Consider the following 27,563-nt stretch of genomic DNA (forward strand, 5'->3'; position numbering starts at 1 on the left):
ATCTGTCAAACTTATTCCATGTCCATTATCAATGTAAGCTAGATCCGATATTGTATTAAAGTAAAGACGTTTGTCGTCAGCTGTAGATATTGGACTATCTGCCACAGGCAAACCGTTTCGATATACATAAATCTGCTCTAGGTTGAATTTTCGGAAATGAAATGGATTTTGCCGGTTGTTACCCAGAAAAAGCTTCATTTGTATTTATGCAGATCGCCAGTCGGCGGATTGGTTCTCTCGCAAATATATCTTCTTGTTTCCAACTGTGTAGACCCGTTGAAGCTAGCAACGTTTTTGTGAGGGTTTCAAGGTAAGGATAGGAGGCGGGACTACTCAATATTGTTTTTTCAATGGCGGACACAACAGTGTCATTAAGGGTCATCCGCACATACAAATTTGCTTCGACAATTTTTACTTTGTATTGTTTCGCAGCATCATCAGATATTATAACAAAATCATCAATTGAGCGTCTGAATGCAATTCGAAGTGTCACACCACTTAGCAGATGTCTGTCGCAAGTGAAAAAGTCTACAGCAATTTCACCATAGAATGTGCATTCAGCTGATTGTCTCACTAAAAGTTTTCTTCTGTTCACTTCTGCAGTTGATAGCGTTCCCGGGTTTTCGTCATAAGAGTAGCCCTGACAGGCCAGCAATGTGTTTTTTGCATCTTCATTATGTGAAAACTCGGTCTCAATGAAAATTTTTTGAGCATAATTTCCGTTAGCGTTTGAAATTTTCAGTCCATTAGCAGACACTGTGCAATCAGAGAATAGTGAATGTAACACATTATTGCAAAAATATGGAGAATCTGTTTTCGTAATATCAGCTGCGGCTGTAGCGTCATATTTCGAATCAGCTTCAGACGACTGGACAATTTTACATTTAACTTCGAGAAAAAAATTTTGTAAATCGATAAAGTTGTTTCTGTCACCAGCGACTTCAAATTCCAACATAGGTCCATTTGGTCTGTAGATTGTACCCAATTTTTGACAAAAACTACCATCAAGAGTCACCAGTAGTGAGAGTTTTTTAAATAAATCCCATGAGCTGTGAGTTGCTTCTGATATTAACAAATTACCTATCATCGTTCACTTTAGCAAAAAAATCCGACCGACTTCTTTTTGGTGCTCTATGCGCTGAAATGGTCTTTCTGCGTTTCTCGCCTACTTTCATTGGCTTGCCTCGTATTGATTATCTCCGACGTGAATAATTCGTTGAGAGTCTCCAGTCTGTTTTTTTAACAGTTTTTGGAATTGTGTTCTTAATTGCTTGTCTAGGATATTTTTTGCCCACTACATCCAGAATCTCTGGTACACTTTGTTTCAGGAGCTCTTTCCCGATAGGTTTAGCAGTTGGCAAAATGAAGCGACGTGCTAGGGGCAGTGCAACGCGTCCAATTCTTGCAGCTAAAGCGCCAAAACCACTTCCTCTTTGTCGATGTCCAGAGAAATTAGGCGAAGACGTCGCTTGATTAGCATAGTATGAATCCATTTAATTGGAAAATTTTTTTGAATTGTAGTGTTAGAATAACTTTTCCAGTTCCCGAAAACGGAACTAATTGTCCTGTTTCCGTCCGCAGTTCAATTGAAATTGATTGAATTGTGTTGGTCAAAAGTTTCTTGTAGTCTAACTTAGTATTGATTATCTCCGACGTGAATAATTCGTTGAGAGTCTCCAGTCTGTTTTTTTAACAGTTTTTGGAATTGTGTTCTTAGTTGCTTGTCTAGGATATTTTTTGCCCACTACATCCAGAATCTCTGGTACACTTTGTTTCAGGAGCTCTTTCCCGATAGGTTTAGCAGTTGGCAAAATGAAGCGACGTGCTAGGGGCAGTGCAACGCGTCCAATTCTTGCAGCTAAAGCGCCAAAACCACTTCCTCTTTGTCGATGTCCAGAGAAATTAGGCGAAGACGTCGCTTGATTAGCATAGTATGAATCCATTTAATTGGAAAATTTTTTTGAATTGTAGTGTTAGAATAACTTTTCCAGTTCCCGAAAACGGAACTAATTGTCCTGTTTCCATCCGCAGTTCAATTGAAATTGATTGAATTGTGTTGGTCAAAAGTTTCTTGTAGTCTAACTTTGTAAAAACGATTCGATGAGTTGGTTCAAGCTCACATACACTACCATTTTTCAGACGTTGTTTCGAATCAATGACTCTCAAAAGAGGCGCCTTAGTGTCATTGACGTATTGGTATGCAATTATTATGCAAGAAAGATGCTTTCCAGCACAAAGGTCGGCTGGAAATTCCCCATAACATGCTTTTGTATCGTCACTTTTCATAAGCCTGTTTTCATTTGGATTCATTTTGTACCCAATATGAATTCCATTACCGTCAGGAAAACCTTCAAAGCCAATGATGCTGGGGATTTCTTCACTGGGAAATGTAATTCCCTCATATTTCCCTAGCAAAGTTTCGTATTTTCCAGAGCTCTTAATTTGGGGAAAAATGGGGTAATCCAACTGTGCGCTTATCTGTGGCAAGAAGTTGCGCCACCGAATCAAATGTTCCTGGCATAAAAGCTAGTTTTTGCCCGCTATAAGGTCTAGAAATAACATTGGCTCCAGAAGACATCTTTTGGGAATCTTCATAGTCTTTTAAGTTGTACACAGTCAGATTTCCGTTTACAATATTTTCTATTTTTGTTGGGCATATGATTTCACTTAGCGCCACTCGCCAATCACCTGAAAATTTAATTTCGTCATTAAAAAAATTCCGAAATGATGCAAGTGTGTTTGAATCAAATATTTCCATTGAAGCGGATGAAACAACGTGAACTGTAAACTCGTCTTGCCTGATTTACTCTTGAATTGATTGTTTTCACAAATTGGTCTAATTGGTCAGTGTAGGAATATGTCCACTTTTCTTCGAGGTACCGATGAATTATCTCTTTTAATGACCTGATGTTCCTCTAATGCAAATGCAGACTTTTTTCGCTGAAAGTACTATGAATTCCACGTTTGTTGCACAATTGTTTGAAAGCTCCAAGAAAGTCTTTACCATCGTCAACCCACACTTTTTCAGGCTGCTTAATTTGATCATCTTTTGGAATGCTTCAGCTGTTTCCGTCGCATACTTTGTTTTCAAGAGTTCCACACGTAAATATCTTGATAGACAGTCAACTGCTACCAAGAGATATTTCATTTTATGGTTATATTTCGCTAGTTGGTCAACGTGCGTCAAATCCAATGACCAAATTTCATTTATGTCTTTTACAAAAACTTTAAGCCTGGGAAATTTTAATCGAATTGAACGGTACTTTGTGAAAGACGGTTTTGCCTCCAAATAGGACTGCACTTTGCCTAATGGCAGCTTGCTCTGAGTATGTAAGCGTTTTGTGCTTCCATAGGAAGCTGGTCCTTTTAAATAAAGCTGTTCCAAACGTTTTACTTCAGGAGAAGAAAGACCATTTCTTTTGACTGGTCTCTTTTTTTTGTCTGTCGTTTCGTCACTTGTTTCTTCGTAATCTCTTGTTGGGGTTGATTTGGATCCACTACTGTGGGGTCTTTCTCGGCTTGGGTAGAATTCTTGTTCACTTTCCGACGAGTTTTCCAAGATTTGCTTGGCATAAGTGTTTGCAACTAAATGTGGTGATATTTCGAGAGCAGTCAAAATTTTTGAGTACTTTTTAATGTCAATTTTTTTTGTGGTTTGCTGTAACTTATACAAAAAAAATTAGAAACTTTAACGCCCAGTGGTTCTTTACTGATATGAAGTACATCGTTTCCTCCAATGGAAATGACGTCAGATTGAATTATGTGTTCAAGTAAGATTTCAGATCGCTTAATTTTGTTTTTCTCCATTGGTTCAAGTTCAGATATTATAGACTCAAACTGAGAAATTTTTTGTTTCTTTAATATTGGTTCTATCTCACTGTCTTCGCTGGCTGGTTCTGATATTTCTTCCTTAGTAGCCTCCTTGTTTTCGTAAACACTACTTATAGTTTCAACAGGCTTTTCTTCTTTTTTGGTTTTTCAGACTGATTTCGTTGAAATAGTGATAGTTGAGCTGCCTTCTGTTCATAATTAGGGTTTTCCAAAGTTTCATTTTTTACGGGTTGATGTGACAAAAACATTCGTTTTGGAATTAAAATGAATTCTTCCGTATGCATTATTCTTTTGTCAAGTATCGATAGCAAGAAAATCCAACAATTCTCACCAACTGTTTCTTTGGCTAAAAGTTTCCTCTTTAATTTGAAACTTGTTTGATTAGATAATAGTGTTTGGAATGATTTCTCGTAACCTTCTAACTTGGTTTTATTAACTGGAACGTTTCCATTGACAATATTGAGTAAGCACTTGCAAAGGAATTTAATGAACTTATTTGGAGCTGTCTTGATTATTTTTCCTACGTTTGAGTCCGATGTATCTAGCATCTGCCGCAGCATACATAGTTCTTTCTCTCTCATCAGTTAAGTTGGTGATAACAGCTTTAGCTGACGGAAGATAGAAAATTGATGGACCCGGAGGAACAATATTTGAACAGTAACGTAGGACGTCGGATGTTTTTGGATCCAAGTTGATTAACAAATGACCAAACTGCTTCCCGATTGCTAGCTCATAACTTTCCTTCAAAAGTTTTGTGTTATTCAGTTGTCGACCAATAAAATTAATTTGCTGTGTGTCTCGTGGTGATTTGATCAAAATTATATGTGTTGTATTCAAATCAATTGTTCTAGACCATTTGCTCTGTTGAAACAAGTTGTTTAACATATATTACACTAATGTTTCTATGTCGCCCCGTAGGTGCTAATTTAGAAAAGTCTTTGTCGTTGAAAATTTCTTCACACGAATCGTCAAAAACAAGCAGACAGTTTTCTAACTTTGAAACGAGTTCAAAACCAGAAAGCTGTTTGAATTCTATGTTCAGTTTCTTCTCTAATGACTGAAATTTTGGCTGATCATGCTGATAAAAATAAAAGATTTTTTGAAACTCTGGGGAAATTGTGCCATGTAGTAACATTTTGAACATCAGCTCAGTTTTTCCGTAACAAGATGGCCCGCAAACAGCCATGAACAACCTGTCAGACGTTGAATTTATTTTGTTCATAACTTGGGATTCGGAAGAGCGTACCCAACTGTGCACGAGAGTAAAGAAAACCAAAATGTTGATTCTTCGCAATCAAGTTTGAAAAACACTAATTTGATCAGAGAAACAGTATAATATTATTATAAAAATTTGTGTAAAATATACCACTTCTGATCGATGTAATCTCGAATTGCAAAACCTCCAAGACTGTCTTTCTTGGTGCTTGGTGTCAAAAACCAAGTCAGTTATGCCTCCGCCCGAATCTAACTGATCTTCCGTTTTACCCATTTTAAAAATTTATTTGTGAATAATGAATTGCAAATTTATTACAAAATTATTCAGCAATATATATTTCTTACAACACATATTCAGAGTCTTTGTCATCATTTCTGTAAGTGATTGTATAGTTTGCATTTATTGAGTCTAGTTTCAGTCTTTGCATTTTCTCTTGTATAGACATGGTACAATTGAAAGTACTCCACGAGAGAAAGATATTTTTTTAAAGCTTCTATTTCAGCGCCACCACACAATCTGCTTTTTTCTCAGGATTGTTTGTCCACGAGAGTCAATTCTTTCGTCCTTGACTAGTGTTACAGTCAATTGATTGTCGGGCGCTATGCAACTGTAGACTGTCAAACTTGGAGATAAACTCACTTGAAGCAGTGAAGGATTTGTCTTCTCTGGACGTCGATTCATTCATCAACCAGTGATAGAACAACAGGGCTTTCTTCCTCGCGCAATGCCTTCTCTTCTGTCTTTTTGGGCAACTCAGTGCATGTAGGTTGCAAATAGGAGCTTCTCGATACAACTTCATATGTTCAACTTTTGGACAAGACAATGTCTCTAAATTTATTACGTTTTTCTGAAGTAGTTCCGTGAGAGTACTTGTTTTCTCTTTGCCTTTGTCGTAAAATACCGCTAGAGGAAATCGAAGAATAATGCTGTCTATGATTTGTTGCAAATAGCAGTACGGATATTCTCCCGTTTCCCACAGAAGACCGTGCAAAAACTTTGAAACCCACTGGTAAGACTTTTGATCACTTGAAGAGAGCGTTCTGTATGAATTGGGTGGTTGAAAGGAAATTATGTCGATAAAGTTCTCAGTAGCAATAGCAAGTTCTTTAACTATGAAGCCAGATTTAATCCTAAAACCTTCAAAGTCGAGAACAACCGCTCGTGGTTTCGGCATTCCAACATACTGAACAATCGTCCATTGAAAGTTTTCACATAAAGACAAAATGCAAGGCCGGTCACGTGACCAAGATACTCGTTTGTGACTGGACAAGGTAAAACGTATCAGTAACCCGGTACTTTTTCGCTAAACTTAATTCTGGTTGATAAAATTTTCCTTGAATTGGTTCGTTGTCAGTGTCGACTAAAGAGTGTTGGTGGGTTTAATGTAGGTATTCCCGTTATTTCAAAGACTTCGTTCGTGAATGATTGCTTGTAACTTTTCCAGAAAGCTTTGTCCTTTTTAAATATTCTCATAAAATCCCCAACGTAAAACTTGGGCTGCTGAGTTGTGCTTGTTTGCGCGGTCATTGACACTAACCGCGGTACATCCTTTTTTGTAACTTTATTTGGGGCAAGTTTGGTTACCTGATTTACTCTTGAATTGATTGTTTTCACAAATTGGTCTAATTGGTCAATGTAGGATTATGTCCACTTTTCTTCGAGGTACCGATGAATTATCTCTTTTAGTGACTTAATGTTCCTCTCTGCAAATGCAGACTTTTTTTCGCTGAGAGTACTGTATAAATGAATTCCACGTTTGTTGCACAATTGTTTGAAAGCTCCAAGAAAGTCTTTACCATCGTCAACCCACACTTTTTCAGGCTGCTTAATTTTGATCATCTTTTGGAATGCTTTAGCTGTTTCCGTCGCATACTTTGTTTCCAAGGGTTCCACGTAAATATCTTGATAGGCAGTCAACTGCTACCAAGAGATATTTTATGTTATGGTTTTATTTCGCTAGTTGGTCAACGTGCGTCAAATCCAATGACCAAATTTCATTTATGTCTTTTACAAAAACTTTAAGCCTGGGAAATTTTAATCGAATTGAACGGTACTTTGTGAAAGACGGTTTTGCCTCCAAATAGGACTGCACTTTGCCTAATGGCAGCTTGCTCGGAGTATTTAAGCGTTTTGTGCTTCCATAGGAAGCTGGTCCTTTTAAATAAAGCTGTTCCAAACGTTTTACTTCAGAAGAAAGACAATTTCTTTTGACTGGTCTCTTTTTTTGTCTGTCGTTTCGTCACTTGTTTCTTCGTAATCTCTTGTTGGGGTTGATTTGGATCCACTGCTGTGGGGTTTTTCTCGGCTTGGGTCGAATTCTTGTTCACTTTCCGACGAGTTTTCCAAGATTTGCTTGGCATAAGTGTTTGCAACTAAATGTGGTGATATATCAAGAGCATTCAAAATTTTTTAGTACTTTTTAATGTCAGTTTTTTTTGTGGTTTGCTGTAAATTACACAAAAAAGTAGAAACTTTAACGCCCAGTGGTTCTTTATTGGATCTGACTGGTTCTGATATTTCTTCCTTAGTAGGCTCCTGGTTTTCGTAAAAACTGCTCATAGTTTCAACAGGCTTTTCTTCTTTTTTGGTTTTTCAGACTGATTTCGTTGAAATAGTGATAGTTGAGCTGCCTTCTGTTCATAATTAGGGTTTTCCAAAGTTTCATTTTTTACGGGTTGATGTGACAAAAACATTCGTTTTGGAATTAAAATGAATTCTTCCGTATGCATTATTCTTTTGTCAAGTATCGATAGCAAGAAAATCCAACAATTCTCACCAACTGTTTCTTTGGCTAAAAGTTTCCTCTTTAATTTGAAACTTGTTTGATTAGATAATAGTGTTTGGAATGATTTCTCGTAACCTTCTAATTTGGTTTTATTAACTGGAACTTTTCCATTGACAATATTGAGTAAGCACTTGCAAAGGAATTTAATGAACTTATTTGGAGCTGTCTTGATTATTTTTCCTACGTTTGAGTCCGATGTATCTAGCATCTGCCGCAGCATACATAGTTCTTTCTCTCTCATCAGTTAAGTTGGTGATAACAGCTTTAGCTGACGGAAGATAGAAAATTGATGGACCCGGAGGAACAATATTTGAACAGTAACGTAGGACGTCGGATGTTTTTGGATCCAAGTTGATTAACAAATGACCAAACTGCTTCCCGATTGCTAGCTCATAACTTTCCTTCAAAAGTTTTGTGTTATTCAGTTGTCGACCAATAAAATTAATTTGCTGTGTCTCGTGTTGATTTGATCAAAATTATATGTGTTGTATTCAAATCAATTGTTCTAAACCATTTGCTCTGTTGAAACAAGTTGTGTTTAACATAAATTAAACTAATGTTTCTTTGTCGCCCCGCAGGTGCTAATTTAGAAAACTCTTTGTCGTTAAAAATTTCTTCACACGAATCGTCAAAAACAAGCAGACAGTTTTCTAACTTTGAAACGAGTTCAAAACCAGAAAACTGTTTGAATTCTATGTTCAGTTTCTTCTCTAATGACTGAAATTTTGGCTGATCATGCTGATAAAAATAAAAGATTTTTTGAAACTCTGGGGAAAATGTGCCATGTAGTAACATTTTGAACATCAGCTCTGTTTTTCCGTAACAAGACGACCCGCAAACAGCCATGAACAACCTGTCAGACGTTGAAATTATTCTGTTCATAACTTGGGATTCGGAAGAGCGTACCCAACTGTGCACGAGAGTAAAGAAAACCAAAGTGTTGATTCTTCGATATCAAGTGGAAAAACACTAATTTGATAAGAGAAACAGTATAATATTATAAAAATTTGTGTAAAATATACCACTTCTGATCGAGGTAATCTCGAGTTACAAAACCTCCAAGACTGTCTTTCTTGGTGCTCGGCGTCAAAAACGAAGTCAGTTATGCCTCCGCCCGAATTTAACTGATCTTCCGTTTTACTCATTTTGAAAATTTATTTGTGAATAATGAATTGCAAATTTATTACAAAATTATTCAGCAATATATATTTCATACAACACATATTCAGAGTCTTTGTCATCATTTCTGTAAGTGATTGTATAGTTTGCATTTATTGAGTCTACTTTATCTCTGAAAACAATGGACTCTACATCGTTTTCTTTCACCCGCTGCTTGATTTCTTTGGGAAGACTTTCATCGTCCAGAGACATCAGAATTGGAACTGCACGCTTGGGCATAGGTAAAGTGGTTAGTTTCAGTCTTTGCATTTTCTCTTGTATAGACGTGGTACAATTGAAAGTACTCCACGAGAGAAAGATATTTCTTTAAAGCTTCTATTTCAGCGCAACCACACACAATCTGCTGTTTTCTCAGAATTGTTTGTCCATGAGAGTCAATTCTTTCCTCCTTGTCTAGTGTTACAGTCAATTGATTGTCGGGCGCTATGCAAATGTAGACTGTCAAACTTCGAGATAAACTCACTTGAAGCAGTGACGGATTTGTTGTCTCTGGACGTCGATTCATTCATCAACCAGTGATAGAACAACAGGGCTTTCTTCTCGCGCAATGCCTGCTCTTCTGTCTTTTTGGGCAACTCAATGCATGTAGGTTGCAAATAGGAGTTTCTCGATACAACTTCAAATGTTCAACTTTTGGACAAGACAATGTCTCTAAATTTATTACGTTTTTCTGAAGTAGTTCCGTGAGAGTACTTGTTTTCTCTTTGCCCCTGGCGTAAAATACCGCTAATCGAAATCGATGAATAATGCTGTCTATGTTTTGTTGCAAATAGCAGTACGGATATTCTCCCGTTTCCCACAGAAGACCGTGCAAAAACTTTGAAACCCACTGGTAAGACTTTTGATCACTTGAAGAGAGCGTTCTGTGTGAATTGGGTGGTTGAAAGGAAATTATGTCGATAAAGTTCTCAGTAGCAATAGCAAGTTCTTCAACTATGAAGCCAGATTTATTCCGGAAACCTTCAAAGTCGAGAACAACCGCTCGTGATTTCAACATTCCAATATGCTGAACAATCGTCCTTTGAAAGTTTTCACGTAAAGACAAAATGCAAGACCGTTCACGTGACCAAGATACTCATTTGTGACTGGACAAGGTAAAACGTATGAGTAACCCGGTCCTTTTTCGCTAAGCTAATGAACAAAACCGGCAGCGTCGTGGAGAATAGCGTGTAATCTCAGAGTTTTGAAAGACTTAAAATGTTTGTCCAGTGATGAATTATCAATGCCAATAATGCCCCCATAGGGACGTAGTTTGAGCGCAATGTTAAGATTAATGTTAGGATCTAAATGCAAACAAGTTGCTAAAAAGTACAAATGTTTCACTGTACTCAGGATAAACTTCCCTCAAAAACAAATAATTTTCGTTTATTATTTTCAAATCTATTGTAGCAATAGTAGCAACCATTTCGTTCTATCACATCTCCGAAAAGTGAAAATTTCATCAGTTGATTTATGGCGAGAATTTATAGGCTCTCGTTAATAAAATTGACAATTCCATATGCTCCAATGTGATTTCATATTATCCTCATGCAATAACCAGTTCCATATTATATTCATGGGATATATCATAACCTATTATTCTCAGGATATAACATTCCATATTATCCTCATAGGATATACCATTCCATTTAATCCTCATGGGATATACCACTCCATATTATCCTCATGGGATATACCACTTCATATTATCCTCATGGGATATTCCACTCCATATTATCCTCATCCATTCTATACCCTATTATCCTCATGGCAGGATAACCCCTTCTATCCCAATACAGCTATATACACTATAGTACCAAAAAGCTACGTACAGCACAATTTGTGCGCTTTAAGCGTTACTTTTGCTCAAAACGTTTGATTGTCGCAAAGGCGTCAAGAAAGTCGTGAAATTTTTTAGTTTTAAACGCATTTTCATTCTCGTTTTCTCCGCTTTCACAGAAAAGAAGGTTAAGCTGCTTTGTTAATTCACTGTTTGCCACGATGTTGCGATTAGAAATGTCCAATTTTGATGGTCAGAAAACGAGTAACTCAGCTTAAAATCAAGATAGCAATATCAAAACAGTATACCGTATGCATGCAAACTACAGCAAAAATGTAACAGGCTCAGAGCGTCTCTAGCGAAGGAATTGTTTGAGTCGTTCGGAGAAATGAAACGAGTTTTCTTGGCAACATTTTGATTTTTCACAAGCAATCACTCATCTCTTTGGATACAAAACATCAGATGAGCGGATACTGTTTGTTAGGTAATCAAACAAGCTAAAGGACCTAGTTCGCTTGAAATCGTTGAAAAATTACGAACAGGAAATGCATTTTCAAACCCCTATCTTTCAACAAGATGACGTTTCTGTGCATAAAGCAAAGATTGTCAAAAAATTCTTCGAAGAAGAGGAGCGCAAGGTACTGGAATGGTTGGTGAGTTTACATCTGAATGCAATTGGAAATTTACGGGCAATTATGAAGCAAGAAAAACGATAACCGAGAGAAATTTAGGAAAAATTGGAAGAAAAACGGTCAAAACCTTGACTCAGATGTCTTTATTATTTTTTCTGAAATCTTCATAAACTGTCTACCATATATTAGAAAAACTAGGAGCGTAACTTCTCGTTATCAGTGAACTGATTTGAACTCAAAATGTTGTATTATTTGATGTTTATGCAGCTTTTTAAAAATTTTCTCGGTGTACGTAGCTTTTTGGTACTATAGTGTATTACTACTAACATTTAACCGAAAATTCGGTCGAAAATCTTTGCAGAAAGTAAAAGAAAATCTGGAGAATTAGCTGTAGATTATACTGGTAACATCCAGAAAATACTGGTAGCATCAATTGCATAGCTTAAGATTTGCGAGGGATCTAACAAACAATAATTTTATTAAAAAAAGAAGTTGAACGAAGCCAAAAATAATTTCATTGATTCAACGCAGGTTAAATGCAGAATCAATTTCATTGATGCAACGCAGGTTAATTGATTCAACGTAATTTCATTGATTCAACGCAGGTTAAATGAGGTAAAACCGCTGTGTTTAGTTTTACATGGACCACGTTAGTTTCCACTGGCCGTTGCACCGATCCTTCATTGTGCTCTTAACGCGGGTGCTGAACAAATTGGAAAGACGGGAAGAGGGGAAAGAACTGAAGGAGCAAATTGGACTGAGTCGAGAAACGGTGAAGCAACTCTTATTTGCACCCTTACACCTCATGTGTAGAGTGAACGAGATCAGTTGTAACCTGTGGGTGCGCAATGGAACCTCAGTTATACAACAGAGTCTCACTTACATGCAGCCACACTTCAGTCACTCTCTTGTTGACGCTGATTTACTATTTGTCCAGGTAGAGTTGTCGTTAAGTGGAAACTTTGCTTATTGAATGAATTTTCAAACAGAGTTAAAAGTAAAACATTTATATCTATTGTGACTTTTTAAGAAAAAAACTAGCGAATTTTAATTTGTCTTGAAGATTACTGAACTTTCATGTTAGCAGCCTCGGATCGCAAATTTTGATAAATTCAAACCTATAATTGGCAAATTTCTCATGAATTTGTTAGGTTATGTTGGGTTGATGTCATTTCTCTAAGTTTCATTTATCAGTGTTATTGGTTAATTGAAGTGAGTGATTAGTTACGGCTACGAAAAAGTCAAGCAGCTAGATACTTAACAATATTTTGCCAATTATGTTTTATTTTTAGTTCGCTGCCACTTACCTCAATCCAGATTATTTTCTGGAGCGTCTTCTAGCAATGCAAGGGTTGAAGTACTGGTTCGCAATCGGCTCCTACGCTGGCGATGATCGCTCTTCCTCGGATGCTCTTACTTCCATGGCAGAGTCAGTGCTGCGATTGATTGCGTTGGTGGTGAATTCGAGACTTTCTCTTGGAATGGATGAAGAACAGTTCTGTAAGGAAGAGTTGATGGCTTCCTTATCTGTGGCGGATAAGCCTTACAGTCACCTTATGGATATTGTGACTGAAAAGATGAACCATAATTTATCAGTGAGTAGTGTGTTGGGTTAATGATAGATTTCACATATCGAACACGCAAGAACATTTTTGACTGCAAACTGTACAGCGCCAACATTGTTTTCAACCAAGTGCCAAAATGCGTGCCGTGCCCTTGGGTCACATTGAAATTACATCTTGACCAATTGATTCGCTATTTTTAATAGCCGCCTCAGCTTCTCAGCAGGCTATCATAGGGCTCCTAATTTTTTCTTACAACTCAAAGAACTTGAATTGTATCGAGGCGCTGTCTTTTTTACAAATCAAAGAATTTGAATTGTATTGGTGCGCTGCTTTTAAGATCTGTTCAAAATGCCTTTAAAGTGGAGTGAGAAATTGGTGTTTGAACACTTTGGCGGTTTTTGAGATGGTTTTTTTTTCAGTTGCGTCAATTTGACTTATGTTTTAAGAGTTTCCGCTACTTTGGTACTTTTAAGACGGTACATGTGTGTTCTAATTGTGCCTTTTTGCCTTTTCTTGAAATCATTAAGGGGCAGCTAAAAATTTTTATGACTTCGCCACCATTTGTTGTCATAAATTTTTTACTCTTTTTTAAACTTATGTTTTGTCTTATCACTTAGTATCATCAATGACAGGTCTGAATGGTCACTAATGAGGCATAACAATCTAATCAATGGCTCGAAGTATTAGCTAGTGCTTTTCATGACTTCGACACTACTTTTTTTCAATAGTTTTGAGTGAATTTTCGAGTTTTAAGTCTGATTTTTTTGTTTAGTCAAAGAAAATTCTTTGAACTGTACATCAGGACTCGTCCTGCTTTAATAACCTCGTCGAATAAAAATTTTTCTCTTTACCTTAGTTCTCAGCTTGTTCAAAATTTTGGTTGAAATCTTTTTGACTTCTCTAGGTTAGTTTCACTCTTCTCTCTTTCTGCTAAAAGTGATTTCAGACAGCAGTTGCTCACCAAATCATTTCAAATTGAACGGAGTCAGTATCGAAAAACGGAATCAGAATTAGAAACGGGATAAACCCATACAGCCCAATTTTAGATGCCCGTTTCTCGAACTTTGTTCTTAGTTACCATCTCTAGTGCTTATTGTCTTTGATACTAGCCCATGTTTGGTCTCTTTACGGAACAGGAGTACGTTCAGCTCTAGAATGGCATCAAAATAGTTCGCATTTAAAAATTGTTTGGACAAAAATCATTTTTCACTAGATTTTTTATCTTTCAATCCCAATTCTGGTTATGGGAATCAACGGCGGCTTTTTTCCGGCAATCTTCGGGGGTATGTTCCTATTTAGTCCGATGTACCCATTCGATTTGTAGTAAATAACCGTTTTTAAGAATCTGTAATAGTATGGTTGTTTCAATTTGAACAGTTGATGAACAGTTGATTCAGTTGACTCATAGATATCAGGAATTGAAAAAGCTGATTTACCTATTTAACGTGTTTTATAAATTTGACGTAGTTTGATTGTGTTCCTGTATTAGAGTTGAAGTTTAGAGAGTTGGCGGAGACGTTGATGGAGCTGCTGTCTGTGTTATTTCTCACAATTTGAAACACAGCTGGTGTGTTGGAATAATGTTAGATTTCACATATCGAGTATTTCAGAACATTTTTGACTGCAAACTGTACAGCGCCACCATTGTTTTCAGCCAAGTGCCAAAATGCGTGCCGTGCCCTTGAGTCACATTGAAATTAAATTTTGACCAATTGATTCGCTATTTTTTATAGCCGCCTCAGCTTCTCAGCAGGCAATTATAGCGCTCCTAATTTTTTCTCTTACAATTCAAAGAATTTGAATTGTATCGGTGCGCTGTCTTTTTTAAGATCTGTTCACGCATTTTCGGCTTTTCCACGTCAATGAGAAGTCAAATTAGAGTGGTGATTTTGGTCACACTGAAATAGTAAAGGGAGCAAAAAATCAAGTAGGTTTGAGGCGTGACTTTTTCAAAATGCATTTAAAGTGGAGTGAGAAATTGGTGTTCGAACAATTTGGCGGTTTTTGAGATGGTTTTTTTTCAGTTGCGTCAATTTGACTTATGTTTTCAGAGTTTCCTCTGCTTTGGTGCTTTGAAGACGGTACACGTGTGTTCTAATTGTGCCTATTTGCCTTTTCTTGAATTCATTAAGGGGCAACTAAAACTTTTTATGACTTCGCCACCATTTGTTGTCATAAATGTTTGCCCCTTTTTTAACATTATATTTTGTCTTTTCACTCAGTGTCATCAATGACAGGTCTGAATGGTTACTAATTATGCATAAAAGAACCTGATTAATGGCTCGAAGTAATAGCTAGTGGTTTTCATAACTTTGACACTACTTTTTTTCAATAATTTCTGAGTGAATTTTTGAGTTCTGCAAGTATTTACTTTACTTTTTGATGTCTTACTATTTAATCTCATTGGGGACATGTCTCCGTTGCTGCTAATAGGGATATACTTTCAATCGATTTAATCGTTTTGTTCAGTCCTAGTGCTTAATGACTTTGACACTAATTGTTTGCAATAATAGTTATCGAATTTTTTGAGTTTTTCTTTTCAACTTTGATGTCTTAGCATACTCTGATTATCGACAGGTCTCATTGGTTGCTAAAAAGGCTTAAAATTTTCAGTTCATAGCTGTTGCTTTTTGTGACTTATAGCTTGTTCGTTTTTAAAAAAATCTCAAGTGATCTTTTTTAGTTTTCCTAGTATTTTTTGTACTTATTGCTGTTTTTTTCGCTCTATTTGTAAAGAATAGAGAAAATGGTGTTTGAACGAATGTTCGCTTTCTCGGTTGTGGTTTTTTATTCACATGCGGCAATTTCCTTTTAGTTTTTACTGTTTTTTTTTTCAATTTTTCGGATTGGATTTTCTAAATGGTTTTCCCAATCCATTCATAGTTCGTTCTAGGCCTAGTTTTTTCTTAGAATCATTTTTTTTCGCGCTGGTGGTTTTTCTCGCTAGCGGCATTTTGACATCAATATTTGGTTTTTTGTTTTTTTATCTGATTTTTAAAAATGATTTTCCCGATTCACTCAGTCCATTCTGGGTCTCAAAGGTGGTAATTAATTACTCAAATAATTGGTGTAATTATATATTCCTCTAGTTGTTGCGTTCTGTGAGTTTCAGACTAAGCGTTTTCGAAAAGTTTCCGCGAGTTTTAGTTCAGTTTTTGTTTGTTTTTGTCTTTTTATTTAGTATTATCAGTGAGAGGACTCATCGACATTTAAAGCCAGGTTGCTAATAAGAAACAGAGGAATACAGTTGGCACGTTGCGTTCATGGTATTTTTTTTATTGATGCTGTCATTTCAAAGAATAAACTTTGAAATTTGTCTGGCTTGTTTTTGTTCTTCTGGTGCTGTTTTAATGCTTAGACTCATTACTAACAACTTATTTGCCTTTTAAGGAGGAGTTTATGTTTTTCGGTTCATAATTTAATACAATTATTTGAATTGTGTTTCATGACTTGTCCTGCTATGTTTTTTGTAAGATCTGTTCACACATTTTCATGACTTTTGAAGTGAAATTGGAGTGTTTTTGGTCACGCCAAATCAGGAAAGGGAGCGAGAAAGCGAGTGGTTATGCGGCGTTTAAATTTTTGCTCTAATTTTAAGCCAGTGAGAATACGTTGTTTGGACAGAAATTCGCTTTCTCGCTAGTGGTTTTTTTCACATGCGGAAATTTCACTTCGATTTGTTTTGTTTTTTTTCGGTTTTTTAGATCGATTTTTTTCTAAATGGTTCTCCCAATCTATTCATAGTTCATTCTAGGCCTAGTCTCCTGTTTGAACGAAGTTTTCTTTTGTCGCTTGCGGTTTTTTGTTCACATGTGGCATTTTGACATTTATTTTCAGTGTTTTTTTTTTAAATTTTTTTGATCTGATTTTTTTAGAACTGGTTTTCCCAATTCACTCATAATCCGTTCTAAGTCTGATTTTTTTGTTTAGTCAATGAAAATTCTTTGAATTGTGCGTCAGGACTTGTCCTGCTTTGTTTTTTTATAAGATCTTGTCACACATTTTCATGAATTTTGAAGTAAAATTGGAGTTGATTTTGGTCACGCCCAAATAGGAAATGGAGCTAAGAAGCGAGTGGTTTTGCGGCGTGTAATTTTTTAGCTCTTATATTAAAGTAGATTGAGAAATCAGTGTTTGAACAAAAATTCGCTTTCTTGCTAGTGGTTTGTTTTCACATGCGGTTATTTCACTTTGATTTTGACTGTTTTTTTCGATTTTTTGGATCGGATTTTTTTTCTAAATGGTTTTTTTTCCGATCCATTCATAGATCATTCTAGGCCTAGTTATTTGTTTGAACGAAATTTCCATTTCTCGCTTGCGGTTTTTTGTTCACATGCGGCATTTTGACATTGATTTTTTTTAATGATTTGTTTGTATCGGTTTTCGCAATTCATTCATATTCCGTTCTAAATCGGGTTTTTTGTTTAGTCAATGGAAATTTTTTGAATTGTACGTCAGTACTTCTCCTATGTTTTTTTTACTTGTCGAATAAAAACTTTTTGCTTTACCTTAGTTCACAGCTTGTTCAACATTTTGGTTGGAAATCTTTTGACTTCTCTAGGCTAGTTTCACTCTTCTCTCATTCTGCTAGGTGTTTTTAGCAAGCAGCTGCTCAGCAAAGCAATTCAAAATGAACAGATTCAGTATCAAAAAACGAAATAGGAATTATAAACAGGGTAAACCCATAAAGCCCAATTTTAGATGCTCGTTACCCGAATTTTGTGGTTAGTTACCATTTGCAATGCTTATTGGTATTGATACTAGCCCATGTGTTGTCTCACTCCGAAACATGAGTACGATCAACTTTAAAATGACATCAAATTAGTTCGCACTTAAAATTGGTTTGACAAAAATCATTTATTCGCTACTTTTTTCCTCTTTCAATCCCGATCTTGGTTATGGGAATCAACGGCGGTTTTTCGGCAATCTGCGGAGTTCGTTTCTTATTTATCGCGGTGTACTCATTCGATTTGTAGTAAATAACAGTTTTTAATAATGTGTAATAGTGTGAGTGTTCCAAGTGCATCTAGTTCACTCATATGATGAACATTTGGTTCAGTTTACTCATAGATATCGGGAATTGAAAAAGATTGTTTACCTATTTAACGTGTTCCATAATTTTGACAGGGAATCTTCCAACCTACCTTTCAGTCTTGGCTCCTCAGTTTTGATCCTCTGCACGCAAGTTTGAGGAGTATAAGAAGTGATTTCCAGAATGTAATGCGAGTGTGTCAGGCAAATTTTTTCCGCTTTTTATTTGTTTTTCACAATTACTTATTGAATAATTTCTCACAAAACACATCCGGTTTGTTAGATTATTGTTTGATTTCACATATTGAACATGTATGAACATTTTTGACTGCAAACTACCGCGCCATGATGGTTTTGAACCAAGTGGCAATATGTTTTCAGATGGTGGTTTTTCAGGTGCGTCAATTTGACTAATGTTTTCAGAGTTTACTCTGCTTTGGTGCTTTTAAGAAGGTACATGTGTGTTTAATTGTGCCTATTTGCCTTTTCTTGAATTCATTAAGAGGCAGCTAAAAAATTTTATGACTTCGCCACCATTTGTTGTCATAAATTTTTTAATCTTTTTTAAACATATGTTTTGTCTTGTCACTTAGTATCATCAATGACAGGTCTAAATGGTCGCTAATGAGGCATAAAAACCAAATCAATGGCTCGAAGTAATAGCCAGTGCTTTTCTTGACTTCGACACTATTTTTTTCATTAGTTTTGAGTGAATTTTCGAGTTCTGCTAACGTTTGTTGTACTTTTTGATGTCTTAACATTTTATCGCGTTGGGGACATGTCTCCGATGGTGCTAATAGGGGTTAAGTTTATCAATTTAATCGTTTTGTTCAATCCTACTGCTTTCTATGACTTTGACACTTATTGTTTGCAATAATCGTTATCGATTTTTTTTACTTTTTTTTCAACTTTGTCATAGCTTATTCTGATTATCGACAGGTCTCATTGGTTGCTAAAAAGGCTTCAAATTTTCAGTTCATAGCTGTTGCTCTTTGTGACTTATAGCTTGTTTATTTTCGAAAAAATCTTAGTGATATTTTTTTAGTTTTCCTAGTATCTGTTTGACTTAGTGCTGTCTTATTGCTTAATCTCATTGATGACAGACCTCAAAGGTGGTCATTGATTACTCAAGTAATCGGTGTAATTATATATTCCACTAGTTGTTGCTTTCTGTGAATTTTGTACTAAGCGTTTTCAAAAAGATTCCTTCCGCAAGTTTTAGTTCGGTTTTTGTTTGTTTTTGTCTTATTATTTAAATTTATCAGTGAGAGGACTCATCGACATTTTAAGCCAGGTTGCTAATGAGAAACAGAGGATTATAGTTGGCACTTTGCGTTCATTACTTTTTTTGATGCTGTCATTTCAAAAAGTAAACTTTGAAATTTGTCTGGCTTGTTTTTGTTCTTCTGGTGCTGTTTTAATGCTTAGACTCATTACTAACAACTTATTTGCCTTTTAAGGAGGAGTTTATGATTTTCAGGTCATAAATTAATACAATTATTTGAATTGTGTTTCATGACTTGTCCTGCTATGTTTTTGGTAAGATCTGTTCACACATTTTCATGATTTTTGAAGTGAGATTGGAGTGTTTTTGGTCACGCCAAATCAGGAAAAGGAGCCAGAAAGCGAGTGGTTATGCGGCTTAAAAATTTTCGCTCTAATTTTAAGCTAGTGAGAATACGTTGTTTGGACAGAAATTCGCTTTCTCGCTAGTGGTTTTTTCACATGCGGAAATTTCACTTCGATTTGTTTTGTTTTTTTTTTGATTTTTTATATCGATTTTTTTTCTAAATGGTTCTCCCAATCTATTCATAGTTCATTCTAGGCCTAGTTACCTGTTTGAATGAAGTTTTCTTTTGTCGCTTGCGGTTTTTTGTTCACATGTGGCATTTTGACATTTATTATCAGTGTTTTTTTTTTTTAAATTTGATCTGATTTTTTTAGAACTGGTTTTCCCAATTCACTCATAATCCGTTCTAAGTCTGATTTTTTGTTTAGTCAAAGAAAATTCTTTGAACTGTACATCAGGACTCGTCCTGCTTTAATTACCTCGTCGAATAAAAATTTTTCTCTTTACCTTAGTTCTCAGCTTGTTCAACATTTTGGTTGAAATCTTTTTGACTTCTCTAGGTTAGTTTCACTCTTCTCTCTTTCTGCTAAAAGTGATTTCAGACAGCAGTTGCTCACCAAATCATTTCAAATTGAACGGAGTCAGTATCGAAAAACGGAATCAGAATTAGAAACGGGATAAACCCATACAGCCCAATTTTAGATGCCCGTTTCTCGAACTTTGTTCTTAGTTACCATCTCTAGTGCTTATTGTCTTTGATACTAGCCCATGTTTGGTCTCTTTACGGAACAGGAGTACGTTCAGCTCTAGAATGGCATCAAAATAGTTCGCATTTAAAAATTGTTTGGACAAAAATCATTTTTCACTAGTTTTTTTTTATCTTTCAATCCCAATCCTGGTTATGGGAATCAACGGCGGCTTTTTTCCGGCAATCTTCGGGGTATGTTCCTATTTAGTCCGATGTACTCATTCGATTTGTAGTAAATAACCGTTTTTAAGAATCTGTAATAGTATGATTGTTTCAATTTGAACAGTTGATGAACAGTTGATTCAGTTGACTCATAGATATCAGGAATTGAAAAAGCTGATTTACCTATTTAACGTGTTTTATAAATTTGACGTAGTTTGATTGTGTTCCTGTATTAGAGTTGAAGTTTAGAGAGTTGGCGGAGACGTTGATGGAGCTGCTGTCTGTGTTATTTCTCACAATTTGAAACACAGCTGGTGTGTTGGAATAATGTTAGATTTCACATATCGAGTATTTCAGAACATTTTTGACTGCAAACTGTACAGCGCCACCATTGTTTTCAACCAAGTGCCAAAATGCGTGCCGTGCCCTTGAGTCACATTGAAATTAAATTTTGACCAATTGATTCGCTATTTTTAATAGCCGCCTCAGCTTCTCAGCAGGCTATCATAGGGCTCCTAATTTTTTCTTACAATTCAAAGAACTTGAATTGTATCGAGGCGCTGTCTTTTTTACAAATCAAAGAATTTGAATTGTATTGGTGCGCTGCTTTTAAGATCTGTTCAAAATGCCTTTAAAGTGGAGTGAGAAATTGGTGTTTGAACACTTTGGCGGTTTTTGAGATGGTTTTTTTTTCAGTTGCGTCAATTTGACTTATGTTTTAAGAGTTTCCGCTACTTTGGTACTTTTAAGACGGTACATGTGTGTTCTAATTGTGCCTTTTTGCCTTTTCTTGAAATCATTAAGGGGCAGCTAAAAATTTTTATGACTTCGCCACCATTTGTTGTCATAAATTTTTTACTCTTTTTTAAACTTATGTTTTGTCTTATCACTTAGTATCATCAATGACAGGTCTGAATGGTCACTAATGAGGCATAACAATCTAATCAATGGCTCGAAGTATTAGCTAGTGCTTTTCATGACTTCGACACTACTTTTTTTCAATAGTTTTGAGTGAATTTTCGAGTTTTAAGTCTGATTTTTTTGTTTAGTCAAAGAAAATTCTTTGAACTGTACATCAGGACTCGTCCTGCTTTAATTACCTCGTCGAATAAAAATTTTTCTCTTTACCTTAGTTCTCAGCTTGTTCAACATTTTGGTTGAAATCTTTTTGACTTCTCTAGGTTAGTTTCACTCTTCTCTCTTTCTGCTAAAAGTGATTTCAGACAGCAGTTGCTCACCAAATCATTTCAAATTGAACGGAGTCAGTATCGAAAAACGGAATCAGAATTAGAAACGGGATAAACCCATACAGCCCAATTTTAGATGCCCGTTTCTCGAACTTTGTTCTTAGTTACCATCTCTAGTGCTTATTGTCTTTGATACTAGCCATATTATTTAGGCGCTCTCCTTTTTTTGCCATTCAAAGAATTTGATTTGTTTTGGGGCGCTGTCTTCTTTTTTTAAAGATCTGTTCAAACATTGTCATGATTTTTGAAGTCTGTTTGGAGTGGTGATTTTGGTCTCGCCGATACAGGAAGTGGAGCAAAACATTGAGTGGTTTTGAGCCGTGGAATTTTTACGCTCTAATTTTTAAGTAGAGTGAGAAAACGGTGTTTGAACAAAAATTCGCTTTCTCGCTAATTTTTTTCACATGCGGCAATTTCACTGTTATTTTTATTTTTTTCGATTTTTTGTATCAGGTTTTTTTCCTAAATGGTTTTCCCAATCCATTCATAGTTCATTCTAGGCCTAGTTTTTTGTTGGAACGATTTTATTTACCTGCGGTTTTCTGTTCAATTGCAGAATTTTGACATTGATTTTCTGTTTTATTTTTCTGATCTGATTTTTTTAGAACTGGTTTTCCCAATTCACTCATAATCCGTTCTAAGTCTGATTTTTTTGTTTAGTCAATGAAAATTCTTTGAACTGTACATCAGGACTCGTCCTGCTTTTATTACCTCGTCGAATAAAAATTTTTCTCTTTACCTTAGTTCTCAGCTTGTTCAACATTTTGGTTGAAATCTTTTTGACTTCTCTAGGTTAGTTTCACTCTTCCCTCTTTCTGCTAAAAGTGATTTCAGACTGCAGTTGCTCACCAAATCATTTCAAAATGAACGGAGTCAGTATCGAAAAACGGAATCAGAATTAGAAACGGGATAAACCCATACAGCCCAATTTTAGATGCCCGTTTCTCTAACTTTGTTCTTAGTTACCATCTCTAGTGCTTATTGTCTTTGATACTAGCCCATGTTTGGTCTCACTATGGAACAGGAGTACAGTCAGCTCTAAAATAAAACAAAATAGTTCATACTTGAAAATTGTTTGGACAAAAATCTTTTTTTCACTAGTTTTTTCTTTCAATCCCAATCTTGGTTATGGGAATCAACGGCGGCTTTTCGGCAATCTGCCGGGTTTGTTTCGTATTTAGCGCGATTTACTCATTCGATTTGTAGTAAATAATCGTTTTTAAGGATTTGTAATAGTATGAATGTTTCCATTTTTTCAAAGTGCATCTCTTTCAATCATATGATGAACAGTTGACTCATAGATATCAGGAATTGAAAAAGATGATCTACATATTTAACGTGTTCTATAAGTTTGACGAAGTTTGATTGTGTTCCTGTATTAGAGCGAGTTTAAAGAGATGGCTGAGACGTTGATGGAGCTGCTGGCTGTGTTCTCCCCACCTGGTCTGGGTTCAGATGGAGTGATGAGACAGGGAATCTACCAACCTACCCTTCAGTCGTGGCTCCTCAGTTTTGATCCTCTGCACACAAGTTTGAGGAGTATGAGGAAAAGTGACTTCCAGAATGCAATGCACAGATACTCGAGCGTGTAAGGCAATTTTTTTCGCTATTTACTTATTTCTCACATTTTGAAACACAGCTGAAAGCCAAAAATTTTTGGATGTTTTTCATTAATTACCTTCTTTCCTTGGTAGTTACCAATTTCATACTCCCGCTATCGACTTTTTCGTTCAGTGTTTCGGAATTGGAGTGAGAGGACTGCATTTTTTAAAAACAAAAACATGTTTCTTCCGTTGCCTATATTGGTAACATTTTATACTGCAGTTTGATTAATCTTGTCATTGACTTAGAAAAGCGCACTCTAACTTTGAGCGCACTAACTTTGAAACAATCTGAGCGCGATTTTAATAAAAACGGATAGTTTGAAATGTAAAATAATTTTATCAACTGGATTATGTGTTGTAATGTTTCAGTCGGCTGTATTTGACTGCTTCTTGTGTTGAGATCTCAACTTACTAATGGCGAATTTTAAAATTTTAAAAGTTGTTGATCTTTAGAATGGCGACCAATGGCTACTGCACAGCTGCTGAAAACGTATGGCCACCCTTCAAGCCTCTCAAGGCTATTAGTGTGCATTACGAGAGTCTGCTCAATATACTGCAGTCAAAAACCGTTTTGGGAATAGTATTCACGGTTCTATACAAGGTTTGCTTTTCTTCACAAATTTTTCTCCATCGAAGTATGTATCCATTATTTTAGTACTGTTGGTCTCTTAACGCATCTTTACAGCTGCGAAGCTGGAGCTCTTGTGTCTTCTATTGCTCACGAACAAAGTTTGAGGCAATAACTGTAAACGTGCCTTTTTTAATGCAAAATTCTTTAAAAACAAAGACGTTCTTTCTCTAAGTTTCGCTCATTTTGTTCTTGTTGAATGGAATGGTTGAACTGGGCTGCAAATTTGGTTAAGCTTTTGGAAAGTTAATAGACATTTTTTTTCATAATTATTCTCAAGTTCAACCATTTGCTGATTTTGACCTTTTCAAATCAATTTTAGGCCCTTTTTTTCAGTTTTCTGTAAGCAAATCTCTGGTCGACAATTGTTGCTCAAATTGGTTCCAGTTTTATTAGCTTCGGAAATTTTAACAGAAATTGAACATCTCATTTTATATTTAGAAGTTTTGTAACTTTGATGTTTTTAATAGCCGCCGTCAGCCTTTCAACGGCTATTATTTAGGCGCTCTCCTTTTTACAATTCAAAGAATTTGAATTGTATTGCGGCGCTGTCTTTTTTAAGATCTGTTCACACATTCTCATGATTTTTGAAGTCAATTTTGAGAGGTGATTTTGGTCACGCCGAAACACGAAGTGGAGCGAAAAAGCGAGTGGTTTCGCGCCGTGAAATTTTTGTTCTCTAATTTTAAAGTAGAGTGAGAAAACGGCGTTTGAACAAAAATTCGCTTTCTCGCTGTTCATTGTAGGCCTAGGTTTTTGTATGAACCAAATTTGCATTTCTCACTAGTGGTTTCTTGTTTTCATGCGGCATTTCGACATTGACTTTGTTTTTTATTAATAGCCGCACAGCGATAGCTGGGGCTATTATTGGCCTTCTCTTGGTTTTTTACAATTCAAAGAATTTGAATTGTATTGGGGCGCTGTCTTTTGTTTTTTTTAAGATCTGTTCACACATTTTCATGATTTTTGAAGTCATATTGGAGTAGTGATTTTGGTCACGCCGAAACAGGAAGTGGAGCGAAAAAGCGAGTGGTTTTGCGGCGTGAAATTTTTTTGCTCTAAATTTAAAGTAGAGTGAGAAAACGGGGTTTGAACAAAAATTCGCTTTCTCGCTAGTAATTTTTTGTTGACATGCGGCAATTTCACTTTGATTTTTACTGTTTTTTCGATTTTTTGGATCGGATTTTTTTCTAAATGGTTATTCCAATCCATTCATAGTCCGTTCTAGGTCTAGTTTTCTGTTTAGTCAATGAAAATTCTTTGAATTTTACGTCAGGACTTGTCCTGCTATGTTTTTTTTTAAGATCTGTTCACACATTTTCATGATTTTTGAAGTCAAATTGGAGTAGTGATTTCGGTCACGCCTAAACAGGAAATGGAGCGAAAAAGCGAGTGGTTTTGCGGCGTGAATTTTTTTCGCTCTAATTTTAAAGTAGAGTGCGAAAGTGGTGTTTGAACAAAAATTCGGTTTCTCGGTAGTGGTTTTTTGTTCACATGCGGCAATTTCACTCTAATTTTTACTGTTTTTTCGATTTTTCGAATCGGATTTTTTTCTAAATGGTTTTCCCAATCCATTCACAGCTCATTTTAGGCCTAGTTTATTGTTTGAATTAAATTTTCATTACTCGCTAGTGGTTTTTTGTTCACATGCGGCATTTTGACATTGATTTTTTTTTGTTTTTTTTTTCTTATTTTTTGATCTGATTTTTTTTGAAATTGTTTTCTCAATTCACTCATAGTCCATTCTAGGTCTAGTTTTTCTGTTTAGTGAATGTAAATTCTTTGAATTGTACGTCAGGACTTGTCCTGCTATGTTTTTTTATTTCGTCGTCATGATTTTTGTTACGACCATATGACGTCACAGCCACTTTTTGTTCATTCGTTCATGCAATTTCAACTGAATTGCATGTGTGACATCATTTTTCGCTCTTAGTGGAGCGATTTTTTTGTTCATGCGCGTGATTAAATTTTTGGTCACACTTGACTTACCTCACTCTCAAAAATGACTTCCTCAATTTGAAATTGACTTTTATTTACTTTAATTGAAAGAGATAAGGTCAAATGGGTGTGTGTCACTCTAAATGAAGGTTATTTGAGATCAGCTAATAGAGGCAGCAATAACTTATACAGATTTTTAATCAAAGTATAACAGATCAGCCTTCAATGAAAAGACGAAATTTTTTTGGTCTGTCTTTTTCACTGTTTTTTTAGACTGTCGATCTACGAATCTATTGCGGCTATTTTCTGGCAATCTGCCAGCTATGTTTTTTATCTGAGTTTTTAGCAATGGTTTTCCGAATTCAGTCGTTGTCCTTTCTAGGTCTATTTTTTTGTTTAGTCAATTAAATTTCTTTGAATTGTACGTCAAGACCTGCCCTGCTATGTTTTTTAAATTCGCTTTACCTTTTGATCACGTTTTACATAAGTCACGATTTTACGCTTGACTTCTGACTTACCTCACTCACTGTTCCAACTAAAATTTTAAATTTTTTCACGCATTGAATTACGCAGTGTAATGGATGAAGTCAAAGTCAAAAGAGCGAAATCAAAATAACGGGTTAAACCGATAATGCCCGGTCATTAAATTAAGTTATACAGAATTAGGTTATCAAAGTTCATCAGAATGATTGCTAACTGATGTTAGTATTAAGCTTAATAGCGTTCAGTTTAGAAGCTGAATTAAGTATAGTTTTACAGTTTAATTGAAACTGCAGGTCAAATTAGAACCCTTTTTGACACTAAAAACCAGAAATAACTTCGGTCGCGATTTCTCTCTGTTCTTCTTTCTGTTTCAATCCTGATGTGCATCAAGTGCGTCAACAGCGGCTATTTTCTGACAATTTGCCGGCTATATTTCTTTTCTCGGTTCAATTGGAACTAATGAGTTGTTTTTTTTTAGTTTTTTCTGCAGATTTTTTCCAGAATCCAAGGCTTCAACAGCCTCTTGGCATCTTTTTTCGGCAATATGCCGGATATTAATAGCCGCTAAATGATTTGGGGCTTCTATTGGCCATATCGTAGTTTTTTTAAAAAAAATGTCTTCTTACGGTTTTTTTAAAACCATTGAATCAAGCGCCGAGAATTCAAAGTTATACTTTTTTCTGTTTCCAAGGTGACATCTACCACTAGCAGATGACTTTGTGTGGGGATATTTGTTACTGCATTCTGTATACGTTTTTGGTCAAGCGTGTTATAAATTTTTTTAGCATACATGATTTTCCTCACTCAATAAAGTGACCTCTGCACTCACTTTTTAAGTCTAATTTGATAATGTATATCTTCTAAATGCAATTGAATTGAAGTCATAAAAGTGTTATAATAATAATGTAATTTCACCAACCTCTTCATGACAAATTTGATTGGTCGAACTTAGCAGTAGGAATGTATAAATATATCCCAAGTACCTCGTAATTTTTATACGTGGATGCTGGGTTGAAAACAGTTGGTTATTAATTGCTCTCGTAGAGAAGCAATTATTGTAAACCTGTGTCTTTTTTATGCAAAGTTTTTGCTTGACCGTTTTGGCTTTTCGAGTGACTTTTACTCCCTTCATTTTTTGCGTTTCGCGTGATCAAATATTCTCTCTCAATCACAATTTCAAGCAGC

At 35.8% G+C, this 27,563-nt stretch overlaps 1 protein-coding gene across 1 annotated transcript in view; it reads left to right on the forward strand.

The window, feature by feature from the left end:
- The window catches only part of LOC142349780 (E3 ubiquitin-protein ligase UBR3-like), a 161,360-nt gene that overhangs the window by 42,663 nt on the left and 91,134 nt on the right, over positions 1 to 27,563 (forward strand). The window contains exons 11-14 of the mRNA XM_075401549.1: positions 12,037 to 12,339; positions 12,695 to 12,997; positions 23,108 to 23,313; positions 23,783 to 23,930. Coding sequence (XP_075257664.1) covers positions 12,037 to 12,339; positions 12,695 to 12,997; positions 23,108 to 23,313; positions 23,783 to 23,930 — 960 coding nt within the window. The remainder of the gene's footprint in view (positions 1 to 12,036; positions 12,340 to 12,694; positions 12,998 to 23,107; positions 23,314 to 23,782; positions 23,931 to 27,563) is intronic.

The sequence above is a fragment of the Convolutriloba macropyga genome, chromosome 11 (genome assembly GCF_964194025.1).
Source record: "Convolutriloba macropyga chromosome 11, txConMacr16.3, whole genome shotgun sequence".
Taxonomy (NCBI): domain Eukaryota; kingdom Metazoa; phylum Xenacoelomorpha; order Acoela; family Convolutidae; genus Convolutriloba; species Convolutriloba macropyga.